At 37.6% G+C, this 20,313-nt stretch overlaps 1 protein-coding gene across 2 annotated transcripts in view; it reads left to right on the top strand.

Annotated features, from left to right (window-relative positions):
* The window catches only part of PTGFR (prostaglandin F receptor), a 54,270-nt gene extending 34,251 nt beyond the window's left edge, over window positions 1-20,019 (top strand). Inside the window, exons 2-3 of one of the 2 annotated variants that reach the window (XM_007458706.1) lie at window positions 16,637-16,829; window positions 19,857-20,019. In XM_007458706.1, the coding sequence (XP_007458768.1) occupies window positions 16,637-16,829; window positions 19,857-19,885 (222 nt within the window). In that variant the 3' untranslated portion in view covers window positions 19,886-20,019. Of the gene's footprint in view, window positions 1-16,636; window positions 18,034-19,856 lie in introns of those variants that run through there. The other variant, XM_007458705.1, reaches the window with a different exon arrangement.
* Window positions 20,020-20,313: the final 294 nt, after the last annotated feature.

The raw sequence follows: 20,313 nt of genomic DNA, 5'->3' as shown, positions 1-20,313 counted from the left end.
TCCCTACAATTTGTTAATATGGTTTATCTCATTGATTGATTTGTGTATATTGAAGAATCCTTGCATTCCTGGGAAAAACCCCACTTGATCATGGTGTATGATCATTTTAATGTGCTGTTGGATTCTGTTTACTAGCATTTTGTTGAGGATTTTTGCATCTATGTTCATCAGTGATATTGGCCTGTAGTTTTCTTTCTTTGTGACACCTTTGGGTTTTGTATCAGGGTAATGGTGGCCTCGTAGAATGAGTTTGTGAGTGTTCCTCTCTCTGCTATATTTTGGAAGAGTTTCAGAAGGATAGGTGTTAGCTCTTCTCTAAATGTTTGACAGAATTCACCTGTGAAGCCATCTGGTCCTAGGCTTGTGTTTGTTAGAAGATTTTTAATCATACTCTCAATTTCAGTGCTTGTGATTGGTCTGTGTATACTTTCTATTTCTTCCTGTTTCAGTCTTGGAAGGTCATGCATTTCTAAGAATTTATCCATTTCTTCCCGGTTGTCCATTTTATTGGCATATAATTGCTTGGAGTAATCTCTCATAATCCTTTGTATTTCTGCAGTGTCAGTTGTTACTTCTCCATTTGCATTTCTAAATCTGTTGATTTGAGTCTTCTCCCTATTTTTCTTGAAGAGTTTGGCTAATGGTTTATCAGTTTTGTTTATCTTCTCAAAGAACCAGTTTTCAGTTTTGTCGATCTTTGCTATCGTTTCCTTCATTTCTTTTTCATTTATTTCTGATCTGATTTTTATGATTTCCTCCCTTCTGCTAACTTTGGGGGTTTTTTGTTCTTCCTTCTCCAATCGCTTTAGATGTAAGGTTAGGCTGTTTATTTGAGATGTTTCTTGTTTCTTGCGGTAGGAATGTTTTGCTATAAACTTCCCTCTTAGAACTGCTTTTGCTGCATCCCATAGGTTTTGGTTCGTCATGTATTCATTGTCATTTTTTTCTAGGTATTTCTTGAATTCCTTTTTGATTTTTTTCAGTGATATTTTGGTTAGTAAGTAATGTATAGTTTAGCCTCCATTTGTTTTTCTTTTTTACAGTTTCTTTCCTGTAATTGATATGTAGTCTCATAGCATTGTCGGAAAAGATACTTGATACGATTTCAACTTTCTTAATTTTACCAATGCTTGATTTGTGACCCAAGATATGATCTATCCTGGAGAATGTTCTATTAGCACTTGAGAAGAAAGTGTATTCTGTTGTTTTGGGATGGAATGTCCTGTAAATATCAATTAAGTCCATCTTGTTTCACGTGTTATTTAAAGCTTGTGTTTCCTTATTTATTTTCATTTTGGATGATCTTTCCATTGGTGAAAGTAGGGTGTTAAATTCCCCCACTATGATTGTGTTACTGTTGATTTCCCCTTTTATGGCTGTTAACATTTGCCTTATGTATTGAGGTGCTCCTATGTTGGATGCATAAATATTTACAGTTGTTATATGTTCTTGGATTGATTCCTTGATCATTATGTAGTGTCCTTCTTTGTCTCTTGTAATAGTCATTGTTTTAAAGTCTATTTTGTCTGATATGAGAATTGCTACTCTAGCATTCTTTCGATTTCCATTTGCATGTAATATCTTTTTCCATCCCCTCACTTTCAGTCTGTATGTGTCCCTAGGTCTGAAGTGGGTCTCTTGTAGACAGCATATATACAGGTCTTGTTTTTTTATCCATTCAGCCAGTCTGTGTCTTTTGGTTGGAGCATTTAATCCAATTACATTTAAGGTTATTATCGGTATGTATGTTCCCATTACCATTTTCTTAATTGTTTGGGTTTTTTTATTATAGGTCTTTTCCTTCTCTTATGTTTCCTGCCTAGAGAAGTTCCTTTAGCATTTTTTGTAAAGCTGGTTTGGTGGTGCTGAATTCTCTTAGCTTTTGCTTCTCTGTAAAGGTTTTAATTTCACCATTGAATCTGAATGAGATCCTTGCTGGGTAGAGTAATCTTGGTTGTAGGTTTTTCCCTTTCATCACTTTAAATATGTCCTGCCACTCCTTTCTGGCTTGCAGAGTTTCTGCTGAAAGGTCAGCTGTTAACCTTATGGGGATTCCCTTGTATGTTATTTGTTGTTTTTCCCTTGCTGCTGTTAATACTTTTTGTTTGTATTGAATTTTTAGTAATTTAATTATTATGTGTCTTGGCATGTTTCTTCTTGTATTTACCCTGTATGGAGCTCTCTGCACTTCCTGGACTTGATTAACTATTTCCTTTCCCATATTAGGGGAGTTTTCAGCTATAATCCCTTCAAATATTTTCTCAGTCCCTTTCTTTTTCTCTTCTTCTTCTGGGACCCCTATAATTCGAATGTTGGTGTGTTTAATGTTGTCCCAGAGGTCTCTGAGACTGTCCTCAATTCTTTTCATTCATTTTTCTTTAGTCTGCTCTGCAGTAATTATTTCCAGTATTTTATCTTCCAGGTCTCTTATCCGTTTTTCTGCCTCAGTTATTCTGCAATTGATTCCTTCTAGAGAATTTTTAATTTTATTTATTGTGTTGTTCATCATTGTTTGTTTGCTGTTTAGTTCTTCTATGTCCTTGTTAAACATATCTTGTGTTTTCTCCATTCTAGTTCCATGATTTTGGATCATCTTTACTCTCATTATTCTGAATTCTTTTTCAGGTAGACTGCCTATTTCCTCTTCATTTATTTTGTGTGGTGGGTTTTTACTTTGCTCCTTCACCTGCTGCATATCTCTCTGTCTTCTCGTTTTGTTTAACTTACTGTGTTTGGGGTCTCCTTTTTGCAGGCTGCAGGTTCGTAGTTCCTGTTGTTTTTGGTGTCTGCCCCTAGTGGCTAAAGTTGGTTCAGTGGGTTGTGTAGGCTTCCTGGTGGAAGGGACTGGTGCCTGTGTTCTGGTGGATGAGGCTGGATCTTGTCTTTCTGGTGGGCAGGATCGTGTCTGGTGGTGTGTTTTGGGGTGTCTGTGACCTTAATATGATTTTAGGCAGCCTCTCTGCTGATGGGTGGGGTTGTGTTCCTGTCTTGCTAGTTGTTCGGCATAGGGTGTCCAGCACTGGAGCTTGCTGGTCGTTGAGTGGAGCTGGGTCTTAGTGTTGAGATGGAGATCTCTGGAAGAGCTTTTCCCGTTTGATATTATGTGGAGCCGGGAGGTCTCTGGTGGTCCAATGTCCTGAACTTGGCCCACCCACCTCAGAGGCTCAAGCCTGACACCCGGTCAGAGCACCTGTCAGCCACATGGCTCAGAAAAAAAGGGAGAAAGAAAGAAAGAGAGGAAGAAAGGAAGGAAGGAAAGAAGGAAGGAAGTAAAAAAATAATGAAAATAAAATATAAAATATAATTATTAAAAATTAAAAAAAAATTAATAAAAAAAAGAAATAAGAGATCAAACAAACCAGAAAACAAATCCAGCAATGATAACAAGCACTAAAAACTATACTAAAAAAATAAAAATAAAAAAGGACAGACACAACCCTAGGACAAATGGTAAAATTGACGCTATACAGACAAAATCACACAAAGATGCATACACATACACATTCATTTGTCCATAAGACAAAGTCTTTTTCTTGATAGAATTTCTTGATAGAATTTACTGTTTAGTGGAATGGTATGTGCTTCTGAAACAGTTGAAAATTGGGTAATACATAACAAAGTGTGACGAGAAAGAACCATGTGGAGTATAATGATTGCACTAGATTGTTTCATAGAGGAAACAAATTTGGAACAGAGCTTTATGGCTAAGTGTTGAAAATCACATGGGAGTGAATTTGTTTGGATTTAGGCCAGTAGACTGTTGTCTAGAGAATGCTAGTATACACTGATTTACAACTAAGGAAGACGAATTTCAGTTTGCTGCTTAGATACCCCAAAGAAAAATTAAAAGTGTAACTACATCTCTCCAGAGAATTAAGTTCAGAAAGTAAAAAAAGAAATCTCAATGATTAACAAGTTGTCTTATCTTGGTGGCCAAACAACCAGACTGACTCAAGTGCTGCCATGAAATGGAATTATTACTTAAATTGACTGGATAATCTGCGAGGCCTGATTTTTTTTCCTGACCAGAAGTATATGTTGATTTCATTTTGAACTATACTCATATTATGCTTTAGATTTAAATAGACATTGGTTATAATCCTGACCCAGACTCTACCTAGTTATGTGTTCTGTGTCTCAATTTGTTCATCTGTAAAGAGTTTGTAACAAACTTACCCATAAGGTGGCTGAGAGCCTTTGCATTTGGTCTGTGGGCTTAGGTTGCCTTTTTCAATGACTGATTTTATCTTAAAAATGGTGGACGGGGCTTCCCTGGTGGCGCAGTGGTTGGGGGTCTGCCTGCCGATGCAGGGGACACGGGTTCATGCCCCGGTCCGGGAAGATCCCACGTGCCGCGGAGCGGCTGGGCCCGTGAGCCATGGCCGCTGAGCCTGCGCGTCCGGAGCCTGTGCTCCGCGACGGGAGAGGCCACAACAGTGAGAGGCCCGCGTACTGCAAAAAAAAAAAAAAAAAAATGGTGGACGTTTTTTCTCTTTAAAGGGACACTCATTTCATTAAAAATTCCCATTACATAATAAATTATTGTGCTAGAGCCTAGAGAAGGCTTTAGAAAATCTTTCCAAACTTCTGTAGTAATAAACCGACTTTGCCTGTAGGAAATTTCTCTTTGGAAAAACATAATGTGTTTCAGGGCAGATGTTTTACTGAAACACCTTAACATCCGTCCTGAAACATCTTACTGCTACAGTCTGCTTTTGCTATTAAAACAGTGTTGCCACTAAGTATCCATCGACAGACAAATGGATAAAGAAGATGTGGCACATATACACAATGGAATATTACTCAGCCATAAAAAGAAACGAAATTGAGTTATTTGTAGTGAAGTGGATGGACCTAGAGTCTGTCAAACAGAGCAAGTAAGTCAGAAAGAGAAAAACAAATACCGTATGCTAATATATTCCATATATATGGAATCTAAAAAAACAAATACCGTATGCTAATATATTCCATGTATATATATTCCATATATATGAAATCTAAAAAAAAAAAAAAAAGGTTCTGAAGAACCTAGGGGCAGGACAGGAATAAAGACACAGATGTACAGAATGGATTTGAGGACATGGGGAGTGGGAAGGGTAATCTGGGACGAAGTGAGAGAGTGGCATGGACATATATACACTACCAAATGTAAAATAGACAGCTAGTGGGAAGCAGCCACATAGCACAGGGAAATCGTGCTTTGTGACCACCTAGAAGGGTGGGATAGGGAGGGTGGGAGGGAGACTCAAGAGGGAGGAGATATGGGGATACATGTATATGTATAGCTGATTCACTTTGTTATAAAGCAGAAACTAACACACCATTGTGAAGCAATTATACCCCAATAAAGATGTTAAAAAAAAACAACACAGTGTTGCCAGCAGTCAAACAAAGTAGTCTTTTATTCCCAAAACAATGCACCTCCAATACTACAATTGATTTCCAACCAGTTGTTCTCTCTTTAAATCATAGGTGAGTTGTTAATAATTATCTTAGTCATGACATTTTAGATAAACATTTCTTGATTAGGGTGAAAATATCTTATGCATCTCTCGTTGCTAATGTTTAGAGCATAACCAATATTTCTTTAGCCTAACTATGGGTTTAAGGTAGATAATCATAGCTAGAAAAAAACAGAGTTTACAATACTGCTAAAAGCATAATTCAAAGTAAAATGCCTCAAATCATTTTTATAACAAGGTAGGACATGTAAAGAAACATACATATTTTCATACACACTTTCTTTTTCTAAGACCTAAAATTTTTTCCCACCCATTTTTTATTTTCAATGTTGCCTAAGAACAGAAATGATGGACTAAGGATAACAATTAGAAGTGTGGATTAAAAAAAATAAGTTTAAAAAAAGATCCAAAAGGGTATTTGAAGAGCAGTCAAAAGGATGAGAGGAAAGAGACTAATAAAATGATAATCATGTCATTTATCATGGGGTAGATAAGAAAGAAAAACAAACAAATGATGCTGAGCTTTGTCTATTCTATTACTTTATATCTATTAGTTAATATTAAAAAAAATACCTTTCCCTTCTGGATAAATGGCTCTCCTCTGCCCTTGCAGCTTTTTGACAACCGTCCTTCTGAGCCTCAGTTAGTACCCAACTCATATGACTTACCTGTCAGTTGCATCTGTTGTTATGGCACAAGAGATCTGGAGCAATACATTTATAAGCATATGTGCCCGATTTAAATAAAAGTTACTAGTGAAAGTATATTAATAGAAATACCGGGTGAGAGAGTGCTAGAATCAGATAGAAAGACAACTAGACATAGGCAGACAGAAATAGAAACCTAGAGATTTAAAAATGAGACCTACCAATGCCAGGGAGACCAGTACATGAATCCTTATTCACCATCTCCCACTCCTCAAATCTTGACTCCACCACATTTCAGTTGGGTGACCTGGGGCAAACTGCCTAACTTCTCAGTGCTTCAGTTCCTTCATCTTAATATAGGGATAATACTGCTTTCCTCAAAGAGTTAACAGGTTTAAAAATGATATTAGGTATAAAGAGTTAAAACAGTGCCTGGAACAGTGACGACTCACTGAATGTTAATTGTTATTTTCTTTTTATCTTCTTGTTCATGAATGTAACATAGCACTACTGGTCTCATTACTGGGAATGGTAAAGATCACAGGCTTTGAAGCCAGATAGACTTGGATTTAAATCCTGCCTCTGCCATTTACCAGCAGTGCAAACTTGGGCAAGTTAATGTCTTTGTGATTTAATTTTCTTATCTGCAGTATCAGAAAAATAGTAACTACCGTTGAGAGTTTTGTTAATATATATCTAGTGCCAACATGACTTTTCCTTTCCCTTTTTACCCTCCATTGAAGACAGATTGGGGTAAAGGAATTCCATTATTCCTACTATGCCCAAGCCACCTTAGGTGGGCCTAGTCTTCCTGTATCACTCTTGTGGCTGGAGATTTCAGACACTGAAAGGAATATCCAATGGCCAGCAGTAGGTGGCTTCTCTAAAATTAAATCAAACTGATTACCAGTGAGTTTGACTTAACATTGGTTGAATCTAACAACTTATTATGTAGAAAGTGCAGGAATGGCACAAGCTCACTCTCTTTTTTTTTAAATAGTAGTAAACATTACATTCTTGTTCAAAGAATGAGATAATTTTTTAGACAAATTTTGAAATCTTTTGAGTTATAGTTGATGTACAATATTATGTAAGTTACAGGTGTACGGTACAGTGATTCACAATTTTTCAAGATTATACAATTTATCTGAATGAAGGTAAAAATTATTTTATCAGTGTTTCAAAAAAGTTTTTCATTTTGACTTTTTCAGTTTTGTTTTGTCTCCTTTGGAATTACTGTTTGCATTATGTTTTGATTTGGTTCATTCAAAAACTTTAGAAAGGTAAGTCTCTCTCACTCTTGTCCCATCCCTGACAGGCAACCACTGATATGAGTTTCTTATTTATTCTTCCAAAGACATTTTATGAATATGCAGGTAAACATAAATATATGTATAAATTATTTTCCCTTTCATACAAAATGTAATATATGCTTTCCTGCACCTTGCTTTTTCACCCTTAACAATGTGCCATAGAGACAGCCCTATTAGAATATATCAAGAGTGTCTCACATCTTTTTTTTTTCTTACAGTACTTTCTGTAAGAAATGATTGTTCCGTTGAGCTTTGTACTTACTGGACCACTTATAGAATGTTAATTTTATTTCTGACCAATGCAATTTTTAAAAGGAAGAATGAAACTAGGGTATAAGAGGTAGACAGCCAGGAGTTTGCAAACTGTGTTTTATGGGGAGCAGTTGAAGAAATGAAGAAAATATAAGACCAGCGTTATCTTTAAAGTAGGTGAAAGGCTGACATTAAACAAGTGCACTTATTCTATGTTGCTCTGGAGAGGAAAAGTTAAGATACATAGAATAAATTTTAGCTTGTGATAATAGAGAATGTTCAACAACTCACACAGTTAAAATGGCAGAGATTCTTTCATGAGTAGTGCTGAGTCTTTCCCAATAGTTACTTAAGGACACCTGCAAGGAATTTGTGCTTTGTGGAGAATACTGGACTAGATAAAGGAAACTTTCCTGTGTTCACTAAGATTTTGTGATTCTGTCTTCTCAGATGAAGTGATATAGACAGGTACATGTGTACATAATAAATGAAGCACATTTTGTTTTCCCTTCTCTCAGGATCAGTTAAATTATATTTTTGCTTTCTTTGAAACATGAACGTAGGTCTTAGTGGTATTGATCACAAAATCACATAATCATTTACTGTAGCTCATGACTAGATTTGGGCCGAGAAACTTTAGCATAGTTCCTCGGACCCCTCTGACTCAGACAGCAATCCTAAACCTTGTTTTATGGCCTCTGCCTTATTCTTGGCCTCTCATAGGGGCAAGTTGGATATATCTGTGTTAATCTGAAGGGAAAAAGAGAAGGGCTTCTTCAGGCATTTTTACAACTGGAGCAGGGCTTCAATCCTGACCTGCTTTCTTCTTCCATCCCCACTACTGCCTCAGGGTGGACAGAGAGGTCGGCTGGAGCAGCAGATTCCAGGGGCCGCCTTCTCTAGGCCTGGTTGCGGTGAGAGCTCTGTTCACTCAAGCAAGTGTCTCTCTCAGTGTCTCCCACTCCCTAGGAAGCTTTGTTTACTCTCCTGAGTGAAGTTTGGTAAGAATATTGAGCAAGTAAATTGCAGGGCCCTTAGGCAGTCTGGTGTAGTAATTAGAAGGACAGGCCCTGGACATGCTTTCATTCAGGCCCTGACACTTAACATGGACTGGTCCTTTATCTTATTGAACCATAGTTCCCTTATCTGTAAAGTGTAGATAACAATAGTACATATGTCATAAGGTCATTGTGAGGTTTATTTGACCTAATACATAAAAAAAGCTTTCCTAGCACAGGGCAGTACTCAGTTCTAATTTTAGTTGTTATTATTTGTGGCTGTATCTCTCACTCATAGGTGGCATAGCATGTTGCTCTGGTTTACAGGAGACTTTCTGCCTTTCCCATGATTTAGGATCCCATAACTGCCAGGATGACCAGTTCTTATGGCCTGATGCTGGCCTGTGTTATGTGGTTTTTTTGTTTTTTGTTTTTTTGCGGTACACGGGCCTCTCACTGTTGTGGCCTCTCCCGTTGCGGAGCACAGGCTCCGGACCGCAGGCTCAGCGGCCATGGCTCATGGGCCCAGCCGCTCCGCGGCATGGGGGATCCTCCCGGACCGGGGCACGAACCCGCGTCCCCTGCATCGGCAGGCGGTCTCTCAACCCCTGCGCCACCAGGGAAGCCCTGGCCTGTGTTTTGATGGTGGTCCAGTTCTATGATAGAGTCTGCAGTTGTAATAAAGATGTTCTCTTAACTGTATAGTTTGTTCTCATTCATTTATGCATAAGTTTCTCTCACTGTAGCTCAATACAATCTCTATTTGGTTTGTAGAACATATCTTTAGATTGTATTCATTTCACATTTCCTATATTTTTTTCCTTAAAGAAATCACATGTGATATATATGTATGTGTGTGTGTGTGTGTGTGTGTGTGTGTGTGTGTGTATGTATAAACATTTTATTTATTTAAAATTTTTGTTATATTTTGTATTCTGGGATAAATGGTTGTATTTTATTCCTTTGAAAAGTGTCAGAAAAAAAAATACAACTTTTTTTTTTTTGTAAGGCCTAGCAGCAGGGGATCACGTGGACGATTATTCCTGGGAGTTCTGGCATAAATTTTCCCTCTAAATAGACTCAAAAAAAGTGCAGGCCTGGGAGAAGATACTGGAATAGAAAATGAAAATACACGGATTCTACAAATGAACCTTCTCTAGAAAGATTAATATTTTGTTTTCTCAAGTATTATACTTTTCTTCTTCTCTATGTACTGTTCAGTTGAAAATTTTTCCCTCTCTTCATTTTGCACCTGATTTCCTCAGCCGGCATGAAGCAGCAAAGATGCATACAAAATATTATGATTTAGGACAGTCCCATTCTAGGGGGAGCTATCTTGATATAGCATGCCCTGTTTTCTCACTTCTTTGTAACTGTCAATGTCTTTAGGCAGAGACAAAAATGTGCTGTCAGTCGGACCATTGGTTAATCCTCTATCAACAAATCAAACAGAAAAAAAAAATATTGTACAAGTGTTTGTATTTTGCAGCACTGATGTATACTTTAGGGGTAGACAACATTTCACAGCTGTTCTAGAGTTGTGGCATAAGAAATACCACATGTTTTTGTCCGTTTCTCCCTGCACTATAATATTTCTGTCTTACTTATCTCTGAATCATTCACCATGTGCAAATACTGCCTTAATTTTAATGAGTATTCAATAAATAGGAAATGATTGAAATATTACCTTCTATATTCAACAATGTAGAAATTTAGAAAATTCAGTTATGGGAAAAGTTCATAGTTGAAAGATATATCCTGTTAGAGCCTCTACATTTCAATTTGTTACTTAGAAAAAAATCTATTATTTGGGAGTTACACTAGAGTAAGTTTTTTTCTCAAGGTTCTTGTAGTCACTGTTGCAGAGATAAAATATTCTATTTTAAGAATAAATGCTAGAGTTAAATCACCACAAGTATATTCAACTCTAAAAGTTACCTGTTGTATTGAGATGGATTCAGTGATTTATATAATGTACCTTTTCCAAAATTGCCATTAAGGCAATTTAAATGAAAATGAAATGAAATTAAATGAAATTTCTAATTTTCAATACTCAAAGGTGCTGTGACATTTAAAAATCATTCATCTATACCTGGTTCTTTACTCACTGGTTATCCAAATTAACACATAGATTGAACTTCTCAAACTTGGAGGTGTAATGAAATGGTTCCTTGGTAAAGCTTCCAGATGGACCACTGTCATCATCTGGTAAGACTGGATTGTAATCGCATAATCACAATTAGCCCCCATCTCTGTGGTTATTCAAGTGCCAACCCTAAAAATCAGTCTCTGGATGACCATGCTATAAGGGACAATAACTTGCAAATCAGTGAACTGTACTTCTGTGTATGCTTTCAGTCCCCAAAGAAAGTGCCCCTGAACTAAGTCTTTTATGATGACAGAAAGGAGGAAAGGAATGGTCTGCTTCTTGGAATAAGAAAGCTATGTGTGAGGGGTTTCCCTGGTGGTGCAGTGGTTGAGAGTCTGCCTGCCGATTCAGGGGACACGGGTTCGTGCCCCGGTCCGGGAAGATCCCACATGCCGCAGAGCGGCTGGGTCTGTGAGCCATGGCCGCTGAGCCTGCGCGTTGGAGCCTGTGATCCTCAACAGGAGAGGCCACAACACTGAGAGGCCAGCGTACCGCAAAAAAAAAAAGAAAAAAAAAAGAAAGAAAGCTATGTGTGAAAATACCTGCTTTAGTGACTAGATGAGAACCATGTATAGTTGTCACAGACATTGTTCATATGAAAATAGATGTTAATGAAATGCTAGAAAATGGCTTGGTATCTAAAGAAGTTGGACATTCTATCAGAAATGGTTTCTTGATTATGTATTCATTTAAATTTCCTTAAAAAATGGTGCCAGGGAGAAATACAAACTCTAGCAGAAACAAAATTCAAAATTAATGAAGTCTGAGTAAATGAAGTTTTGATGTACTAGAAAAATTGCAAAAACTCATTATTTTAATTACTGCATCTGTGATCATGTACCAACAAATAGCTCTGCCTGTGGTACCTTTTATATGTATTATATTACTTACAAATTATAACTGTTTGCTTTCTTGTCAGTCTCCCATCATAGGGACTTCATTCATTTAATTCATTCAACAAATACTGACCTGCCCTACTCTATGCCAGGTGCTGGGGATACAGCAGAGAACCAGATAAAAATACATGCCTAAAAGATGATATTTTAGTGGCAGAGACAGAAGTAAAAACTAGATAAAGAAGCAAAATATATCATATCTTGGGATTTCTCTAAATATTGTTCTTTGCATCACTAGCATCTACCACAAGGCCTGGACATAGTAGACACTCAAACTACTCACTGCTGGCTTGATTTACTTTCGTGATTACTCAAAGGAACACAATTATAATTCTTGAATTTACCATTGCTTTTAATTGTGAGCAGCCACTGGAGTGCTGATACCAGTCAACAAATATACAGACTTAGGGTAGGGGATGATGGAGTAACTTCCAGAATAAAACTTTAGTGACCATGAGCTCTATTATCTGTGAGTAAAGTAGCCTGGTAGATTCATTAATTTGGTGACCTTAACAGTTGATATAATTGTACTATGGGGCCCAAATAAATGGAGATTTTATTTTAACATCTGTTTTGCTCTTTGCAGCTAGCAATGAACATAAACACTCTGGCCCATACACGTCTTTGATTTCATTATTTCTCTATTGTCTTAATGTTGAGTGTCTTGAGAAGTATCAGGTTAATTCATTTATTTTTTCATAGAGTATCCAAACATTTGGCGTTTCCACTTCTCAGTTAGAATTCTAATCATAAACAGAGATGACCACCTGTAACCTGCCAAGGTCCAATGGAAGATATTTTAGAAAATAACACATAATAGTTACGTGTCTGGTAGCTCTTGAAAACTAGATGAAAGGCTGCGGGTGTGTTGAGAATCTGTGCACGGCTCTCTGGAATCCAAGTTCCGGTGGGCTGGCTGGAGAAGAATGCTTTCAGGGCTTGTGAGGTGACTGTTGATGGAGCCTAGGGAAAATGGTAGACATTCCTGTTCTTACCCTAACTCCCAACCTTCTACCAGGCTTATCAGGGCTGAAATTCCCCAGCAATCCTGCAGCATCTCTCTCTCACATACACATAGACATTCATAAATGATTAACAATAGCTCTGATTCTTTAGTACCATAGTACAAGCTTACCTTGGAGATATTGTGAGTTCGGTTCCAGACCACTGCAATAAACTGAATATTGCAATAAAACGAGTCATGAAATTATGGTTTCCTAAGGCATACAAAATTATATTTACACTATACGGTAGGCTATTAACTGTGCAATAGCATTATGTCTAAAAAAACAATGTACATACCTTAATTAAAAATACTTTATTGTGAAAAAAAATGCTGACCATCATCTGACAACACAAGGTTACCACAAACCTTTAATTTGTAAGGAAAAAATGCAGTATCTGCAAAGCGCAATAAAGCAAAGAGCAATAATACAAGGTATGCCTGTATATTTCAACAAATTACATGGGAAAAAAAGATACAGATTACAAAAGCAATGCACAATCTATCCAACAAATTAGTAAATTAGAGACAGACCAAAGGAGAAAATCAAAATCCTCTGTAGTTCTACTATCTGGAGTTAACAAAGGAAAACATTGAAATGCACCCCAGGTTTTTTTTTCTATGCGTGCACAAAATTATGGTTTTTTTTTTTTTTTTTTCAAAATTGGGATCATACAGTGAATACAGTTTGGTAACTTGCGGGACCTCCCTGGCAGTCCAGTGGTTAAGACTGCTTCCACTGCAGGGGGCATGTGTCCGATCCCTGGTTGGGGAACTAAGATGCCGCACATGTCATATGGCGAAGTTTGGTAACTTGCTTTAAAAAAAATTAAGACTGAATCACAAACATCAATGCTTTCATTTTTTCCCATTATATGAAATTATCATAAATTATCCTTTGTTGCATACTTGGTTGTCCTGAATTTTCAATAATATACTATTGTCAACAATATACTATGATCTTTCTTTTACATGAATACTCCACCCACATCTTTACTGGTGGGTAAGTGGTTGGTGCTTCTCCCAAGCTAGGCCCTAAAGCAACCTCTCTTCCAGGTTGGGGCTGGGGGTCAAGGGAGGGAGAGAGAGGGAGTGCCTGGCCACTGCTCTGGTGTTCTGGAGAGAAGCCTGGGTACTGGCTGCCCTCAGCAGAGGAGTCAATGGCTTTTCACGGCTGGTGACCACACTGCTGCTTGCAGGGAGGGGGGAGAGTCAAGTCAGAGAAGTGTGTGTCATGTAATTCAGGCGTTTTTTTTTTTTTTTAATTTTTATTTTATATTGGAGTATAGTTGATTAACAATGTTGTGTTAGTTTCAGGTTGTTTCTAAACTAGGCCCAGCTGTTCCATGCAATTGCACCAAGCATCTTTGTTCCCGACTACACAGAGCCATGTCTTGGCTAGGCTCTGAGATCTCCAGGAACACACCTAGTCATTAATAGGAAATGTATTCACTTAATATTCATGAGGCAAGAGGAAGATTGATTCCTTCATTCTTGAACCAAAAAAACCCTCCCAAAACTCAGCAAATAGATTTTAAGTTCCATAAGGGCAGGAAATGTCTGCTTTGTTTGCCACTGTGTCCTCAGTGCCTAGCACATTTCCTGGCACATAGCAGATAATCAACACATATTTGATGGGTAAAGAAAAAACATGAAGTGAAAATATTGGGTTGGCCAAAAAGTTTGTTCAGGTTTTCTTGTAAGATGTTTTGGAGAACCTGAACGAATTTTTGGCCAACCCAATATCTCAATCCAATAGCCAATTGGGGCTTGGCTCTGCTTTCTTCTGAGAGAAACAGGGCTCATATAGGCTTACTTCTTCAATCCTGCTGGCTAACTTGGGGAGCAGGGATATAGGACTCTGGACCTGACCCAGGTACTATTGTATGGGGACTAATTTTCTCTGTGTTGAAACTTGGCCGGCCTTATTTAGCTAGAGAATCATTAAGCCTGCACTTTTCCCCTACAAAAGGACCCATAAAGGAAAGAACCATTTCCCAAAGGATCTGTGTGGACTGCAAGATCTTGTTGCTTTTAGTGGCAACAAACCACCTTGGAATCCTTTACTAGTGGATGGTGTTGTGTTAAAACTTTTAGAAGCATTCTAAGCCTCAAAATATTAGACCTCTGTGATGGATGAGCAGATGTTTCTCTGATGACTAGTTGCTGTGCTTCTAGAAATAGCCTCAATGAATAAAAAATAATACAATTTTATTCATTTCAGCACTTAGGTATCAGCTTTGTACCAGATATTAGAAATAAAAATAAGAGTTGATAATAGATATACAGGATAATACATAATTATCAGGCAGTGTGGCAAGTGATACAACTGGGTATAGACAGGGTGCTGGGGCAGCACAACTTGCTAATTCATCTCGGTGAAGTCGAGGAAAGTTTCATGGAGGTGAGCCCATTTTGACATGGGGTTTGAAGGATGGGTAGGAGTTTGTCAGACAGAGAAAGGGGGAGTAGAAGTTCAAAACGAAGAGACTTACACAAGCCAAAGTTGAGAAGGGGATGGTGCATTTGGGACAGATGAGGCCTTTACAGCAGTTGGAGCAGAGGGTGTTGGCAGGAGAGATGAGGTTTAGAAGAGGATTTCAGATGCATCATCAAGAAGGCAATTAAGGAGTTTCTACTTTGTTGTGTAGATAATGAAGGTTTTGGTAAGGGACATTTTTCCTTCAACCATTAGTATCACCAGGCCAAATTAAGATATTTCTTCTTGATAATGACCCATCAAGAAGACCAAGAAGACTTGATTTTCTTTTCATTTGGGTTTTAGGCTTTTACATCTTCTCTTAATCCTGGTGGCATAATAATCTAAGTCTCCCTTAAGTTTTCAGTTTTACCTTTTGTTCATTTATTTGTTATTTGTTTTTATATCCTAGGTGTTTTCAAAGATATCTTGTTTGCTCTGCAGTTGTTCATTTAGAAGTTAAAGCTGGGCTCAGTGATTAGACCAGTTCTAACCTATAGCTGGGATCATTTATGGAACTTATTCTAGAAAATGATCTCTTTAACATCATGAGTGGTCAGGAAATGGATACATGAGACCAAAATCTACATTGTTATTGTTAAGTCTCAGTGATAATGAAGAGGGGAACCCACTTCCTCAAAGCCCTTAGGAAATCCCATTGCATTTTGGAATATTTTAGCCAAGTTAAGGCTAGGGTAAGAGATGAAGGAAAGGGAATATGAAAGAGAAGACATTAGTATCATTGTAGTTACCAAGCAGAAAATTTTAAAAGTAACATTCCAGAACAATATAACATACCATGTGCAAATTAGTATCAGATGCTCTAAATAAAATTTTTAAAACTCTATATTTTATCCAAACTTTAGCTTATCTATACTTTATTTGCATAAATAAACTTTAGTTTTTTCATTGAAATTTACAAATGTGTGTTGGCTTTGAATTTTCTCTTCCCAGAAGTAAGAAAAGGTCTGTTACTAGGATCAGTGTCTGTCCTCTCTTGGGTCATTCTATTTGTGCACATTTGACTTGCCAGATAAGTTATCATTTTTGTAGTTCTGATGTCAGTTTGAATTCAAAAGATTCAGATGTCTACATCAATGTTTCTGTGACTGTTCATTTCTTTTTCTAAGTATTTTGCAAAATAACATCACTTTGTGGAAAGTGAAATGAATAGCATAAAGCAGTTTGTTCAGTTAAAAAACTATAGGACTGAGCTTTGTGACCACCTAGAGGGGTGGGATAGGTAGGGTGGGAGGGAGACGCAAGAGGGAGGGGATATGGGAGTATATGTATACATATAGCTGATTCACTATTATACAGCAGCAACTAAAACAACAATATAAAGAAATTATACTCCAATAAAGATGTTAAAAAACAAAACAAAACTATAGGACTGAGAAAATGTCTCTCAGCTGATTTCCATATTTTGTTTTGCAGGTGACAATGGCCAGCATTGGAATGAATAGGCAAGATTTTATCGGTGCCTGTGAAAGAACCCTTTTTACTCTCCGAATGGCAACATGGAATCAAATCTTAGATCCCTGGGTGTATATTCTTCTACGGAAGGCTGTCCTTAAGAGTCTCTACACATTTACCAGACGCTGTTGTGGAGTACATATCATCAGCTTACATGTTTGGGAGCTTAGCTCCATTAAAAATTCCTTAAAGGTTGCTGCTATTTCTGAGTCACCAGTTACAGAGAAAGTAACTCAGCAAACAAGCACCTAGTTCAGTAGGATGGTAAATCAGTGTAGGTCTAGGCCCAAATTAAGGAAAGTTTTGGCAATATTTCAGTTAATGTATAAATATAGAAAGCCTAACTGGAAAAATCAACCCTCAGCCAGATAGTTTGGGGGGCACTTTTGTCAGATTTGGCTTTTGAAATTTGTTAAATTAACTGTATAATTGTGCATTTTCACATGTTTTTGTCAACTGGAGGTAAACGTGATGAAAAAAGGCCACAGGAGTCAAACTGAAAACAATTTTGGGCTTATCTGTGTTATTGACGCTTTTGGAACAAGTAACTCTCTTGAAGCCTGTAGCATTTACTTGGCCTACTACCTGTGCAGTGAAATGGCTATTTGGGGGTGTCACTGCTCTATAGCAGTTCCTTATAGACTAGGCACAGTGAAGCGGAGCGCCCTCTTTTGATCTGGTCTGTTTTACCCCAGATTATGTAGCCTCAATTAGTGTGTTGTCATGTCACAGTGGATTCGTTGTGGCTTTTTATAATGACTTCCACGTACGTGACGTGTGGCTGTCAGTTTGCCTGATCTTGTGAGCCTGTTTAGAATGAGCCTATCCTTGTCATATTTGACAGATATGACTGCTTGCATTTATTATTACGGAGGTCAAGTGTTGTTTGAAGATATTCTTGTTAAGTCAGTTTTCAAGTAATCACCATTTCCTCTGAAAATTCTAGTGTATAGTCAATAATTTTTAGAGAAACAAAGGCTCTGTGAGCACGTGTATAGGTGACATGCATTATAGCAGTTCCTAAGAAGCTCTGCCATGGATAATGCAAACCAGTAGAACTTAAACCCCAAGTGATGGGTGCAAAGAACATTGGCAAATGCGCTTTACCTTTAGAGTCATTGACACAGTGCCATTTCTATGTCAGGGAACAAAAGAAACACAACCTCTAGAGAATAATATTCAAAGACCATCTGCAGCTAGTGTGGTTCTTTCCACTTACACACACACACACTCTCACAAACACACAAAGAACATCAGAAATTTCAGTTGATGAGGGCTCCTTAAGTCTGTAATGTGGCATCTTCTAAAGCCTGTGCTACCAGTGCCAAGGAGAGGGTTGGCAATTAGCAGGCATTTTGAGACCCTTATAATGGCTAACCAAGAGATCAAGGGTTGAAATCTTTCCCCAAATTTCTCAGTGATATTTTAAACTTTATTTTTGCTTGTTTGTATAACTTAACCCAAAGAATTTTAGTAATCATTCAAAATGTTGTGGGTCTATCACAGCATAGGGTAGCTAGTTCTGCTTTATAATAGGGAAATGCATTTCTGTAGAAAGAGCCCCTTCATTAACTGGGGTCTGTTTTAAAATTAATCTTCCCCGTGAGACTGATTTTAGATTCTCTAGGAAATCTGTGCAGTTCAATTAGACTTAAATTATTATTTTCACAAATTTTGCTTTTGACTGGTAATTTACATTGGAAGTTATTGTTAACTTTGGTCAATGTTGGTAAATTCTAATGAATATATTAAAAGAAATTGGGGCTTCCCTGGTGGTGCAGTGGTTAAGAATCCACCTGCCAATGCAGGGGACGCGGGTTCAAGCCCTGGTCTGGGAAGATCCCACATGCTGTGGAGCAACTAAGCCCGTGTGCCACAACTACTGAGCCTGCGTGCCACAACTGCTGAGGCCCACACGCCTAGAGCCCGTGCTCCGCAACAACAGAAGCCACCGCAATGAGAAGCCCGCGCACCTCAACAAAGAGTAGCCCCTGCTTGCCACAACTAAAGAAGGCCCGTGTGCAGCAACAAAGACCCAACGCAGCCAAAAATAAATAAACAAATTAAAAAAAAAATTAAGCAAATAGCCTCAATGAAGATTTAAAGACAACTATCTTTTTTTCCAATGAATTTAAAGTAGGGCAACATACATATACACACTGGCACATGATATTCTTAGTTTATGACCAGTAAATGATGAATCATACAAATGCAGGTCATTCTCATATATAGAGTACTGAGTAGGTGCTCGATACTTGCCAAAACTGGAAAGAATTTCTTGGTGCAAATGAGCATGGATGTGCAAAGTTTTTGTGCATTTTTAAACTGGCAATTACATACTGGTTATTTTAAGATATATATATCTTCAGTGTATATACTTTAAAAAAAGCCATTGCAGTTTGTTATCATTGTTGTATTACATAAATGTTCTCATGTGTTTTAGGAGCACTTAAAGACTAAAAGAACTTGTAGATGGTTTAGAGGAGATACGTATTTCCTACAGTTGCTTGAGAGAGTGTTGGCGTTTTGTGAGATGAGGCACAAGGAACCAAAGCTCCATCCTTTCTCCTCAGGCTGGGTAGCACGCTGCAGCGAGCACTCCCATAGAGCCTGATCTGGGAGAGATGTGGAGGAGAAACCCTCATTCAGAGTTTTAGGCCTCTTCTCCTTGTGGCTTCTACTCAAATGACAGAATTGTTGTTCTATATCATGACCCTTGGCCATTATGTCACTCTGGCCATGTGTGTCTGCACTGAGGAGATATTGTGACATGCCCATGTGTGGGAGAGTATGAGCTTAGCATGCAAGATTTTGGGGAGTGACAGGGTGGTCATTCTCTGCATAACCTGGAAGGGTTATCTCTATTATCTGAGCATAGGTTTAGGGTAACTAAATTGGTTTTATGATGCTGTTAAACTCAAAAAATAAACACCAAAAATTGAAAAAAAAATTAGTCAAAAATATGTGTGTTTACATTGTGTTAGGCTTTTTTGTCCACAGAAAATGAAATAAAGTGAACATAACAATATGCATATCTGACTTCAGAATTTTATTTGTTATTATATGTATTTCAGTGTAGTTTGACAATTTATTGTATAAGGAATTATAAATGGAGCATCTACCAATAACTTTCATATATTTGTTCAAAGTACTGGAAGTAAATAGTGTTCAGCACATTTACCAGTTTTGAAGTTTTACACTCTATTTTAAAATTTATCATTAGACCATCAGAGTAACTGAATTTCCCTTCTCATTGGATAAAGTAGTAGCTAGGCAACTTCACATGCAGTTTGATCAAATTATTTCTGGGGAATTATATTACTCTAGACAAATTACTTGAAAATACCAGACTTTTTTCTGATGTTAGTGAACTTTAAAAAAAATGAGACCAAAAAACCCCCAACAGCACATGGGTTTTTATGCTTGTGAATGCAGAGACAGATAACGCTGATTCATAATTAGCTGTAAGTGCATCCCAAAACATCAGATTTTTTACTGATGGATTTTAACTAGGTGATAGAAATATGTTCTTTAAACATTTTTTCTAAAGGCAGAAGGTTGCTTCTAACTATCTGTATTGCTGAAGTGGAAAATACTTAAAAGTTAACACACACACACACACACACATATATACACAG

The sequence above is a fragment of the Lipotes vexillifer genome, unplaced genomic scaffold, assembly GCF_000442215.2.
Source record: "Lipotes vexillifer unplaced genomic scaffold, Lipotes_vexillifer_v1.1 scaffold419, whole genome shotgun sequence".
Classification (NCBI taxonomy): domain Eukaryota; kingdom Metazoa; phylum Chordata; class Mammalia; order Artiodactyla; family Lipotidae; genus Lipotes; species Lipotes vexillifer.
Note: the sequence above shows the minus strand (reverse complement) of the source record. Positions and strands in the feature narration are given on the sequence as shown.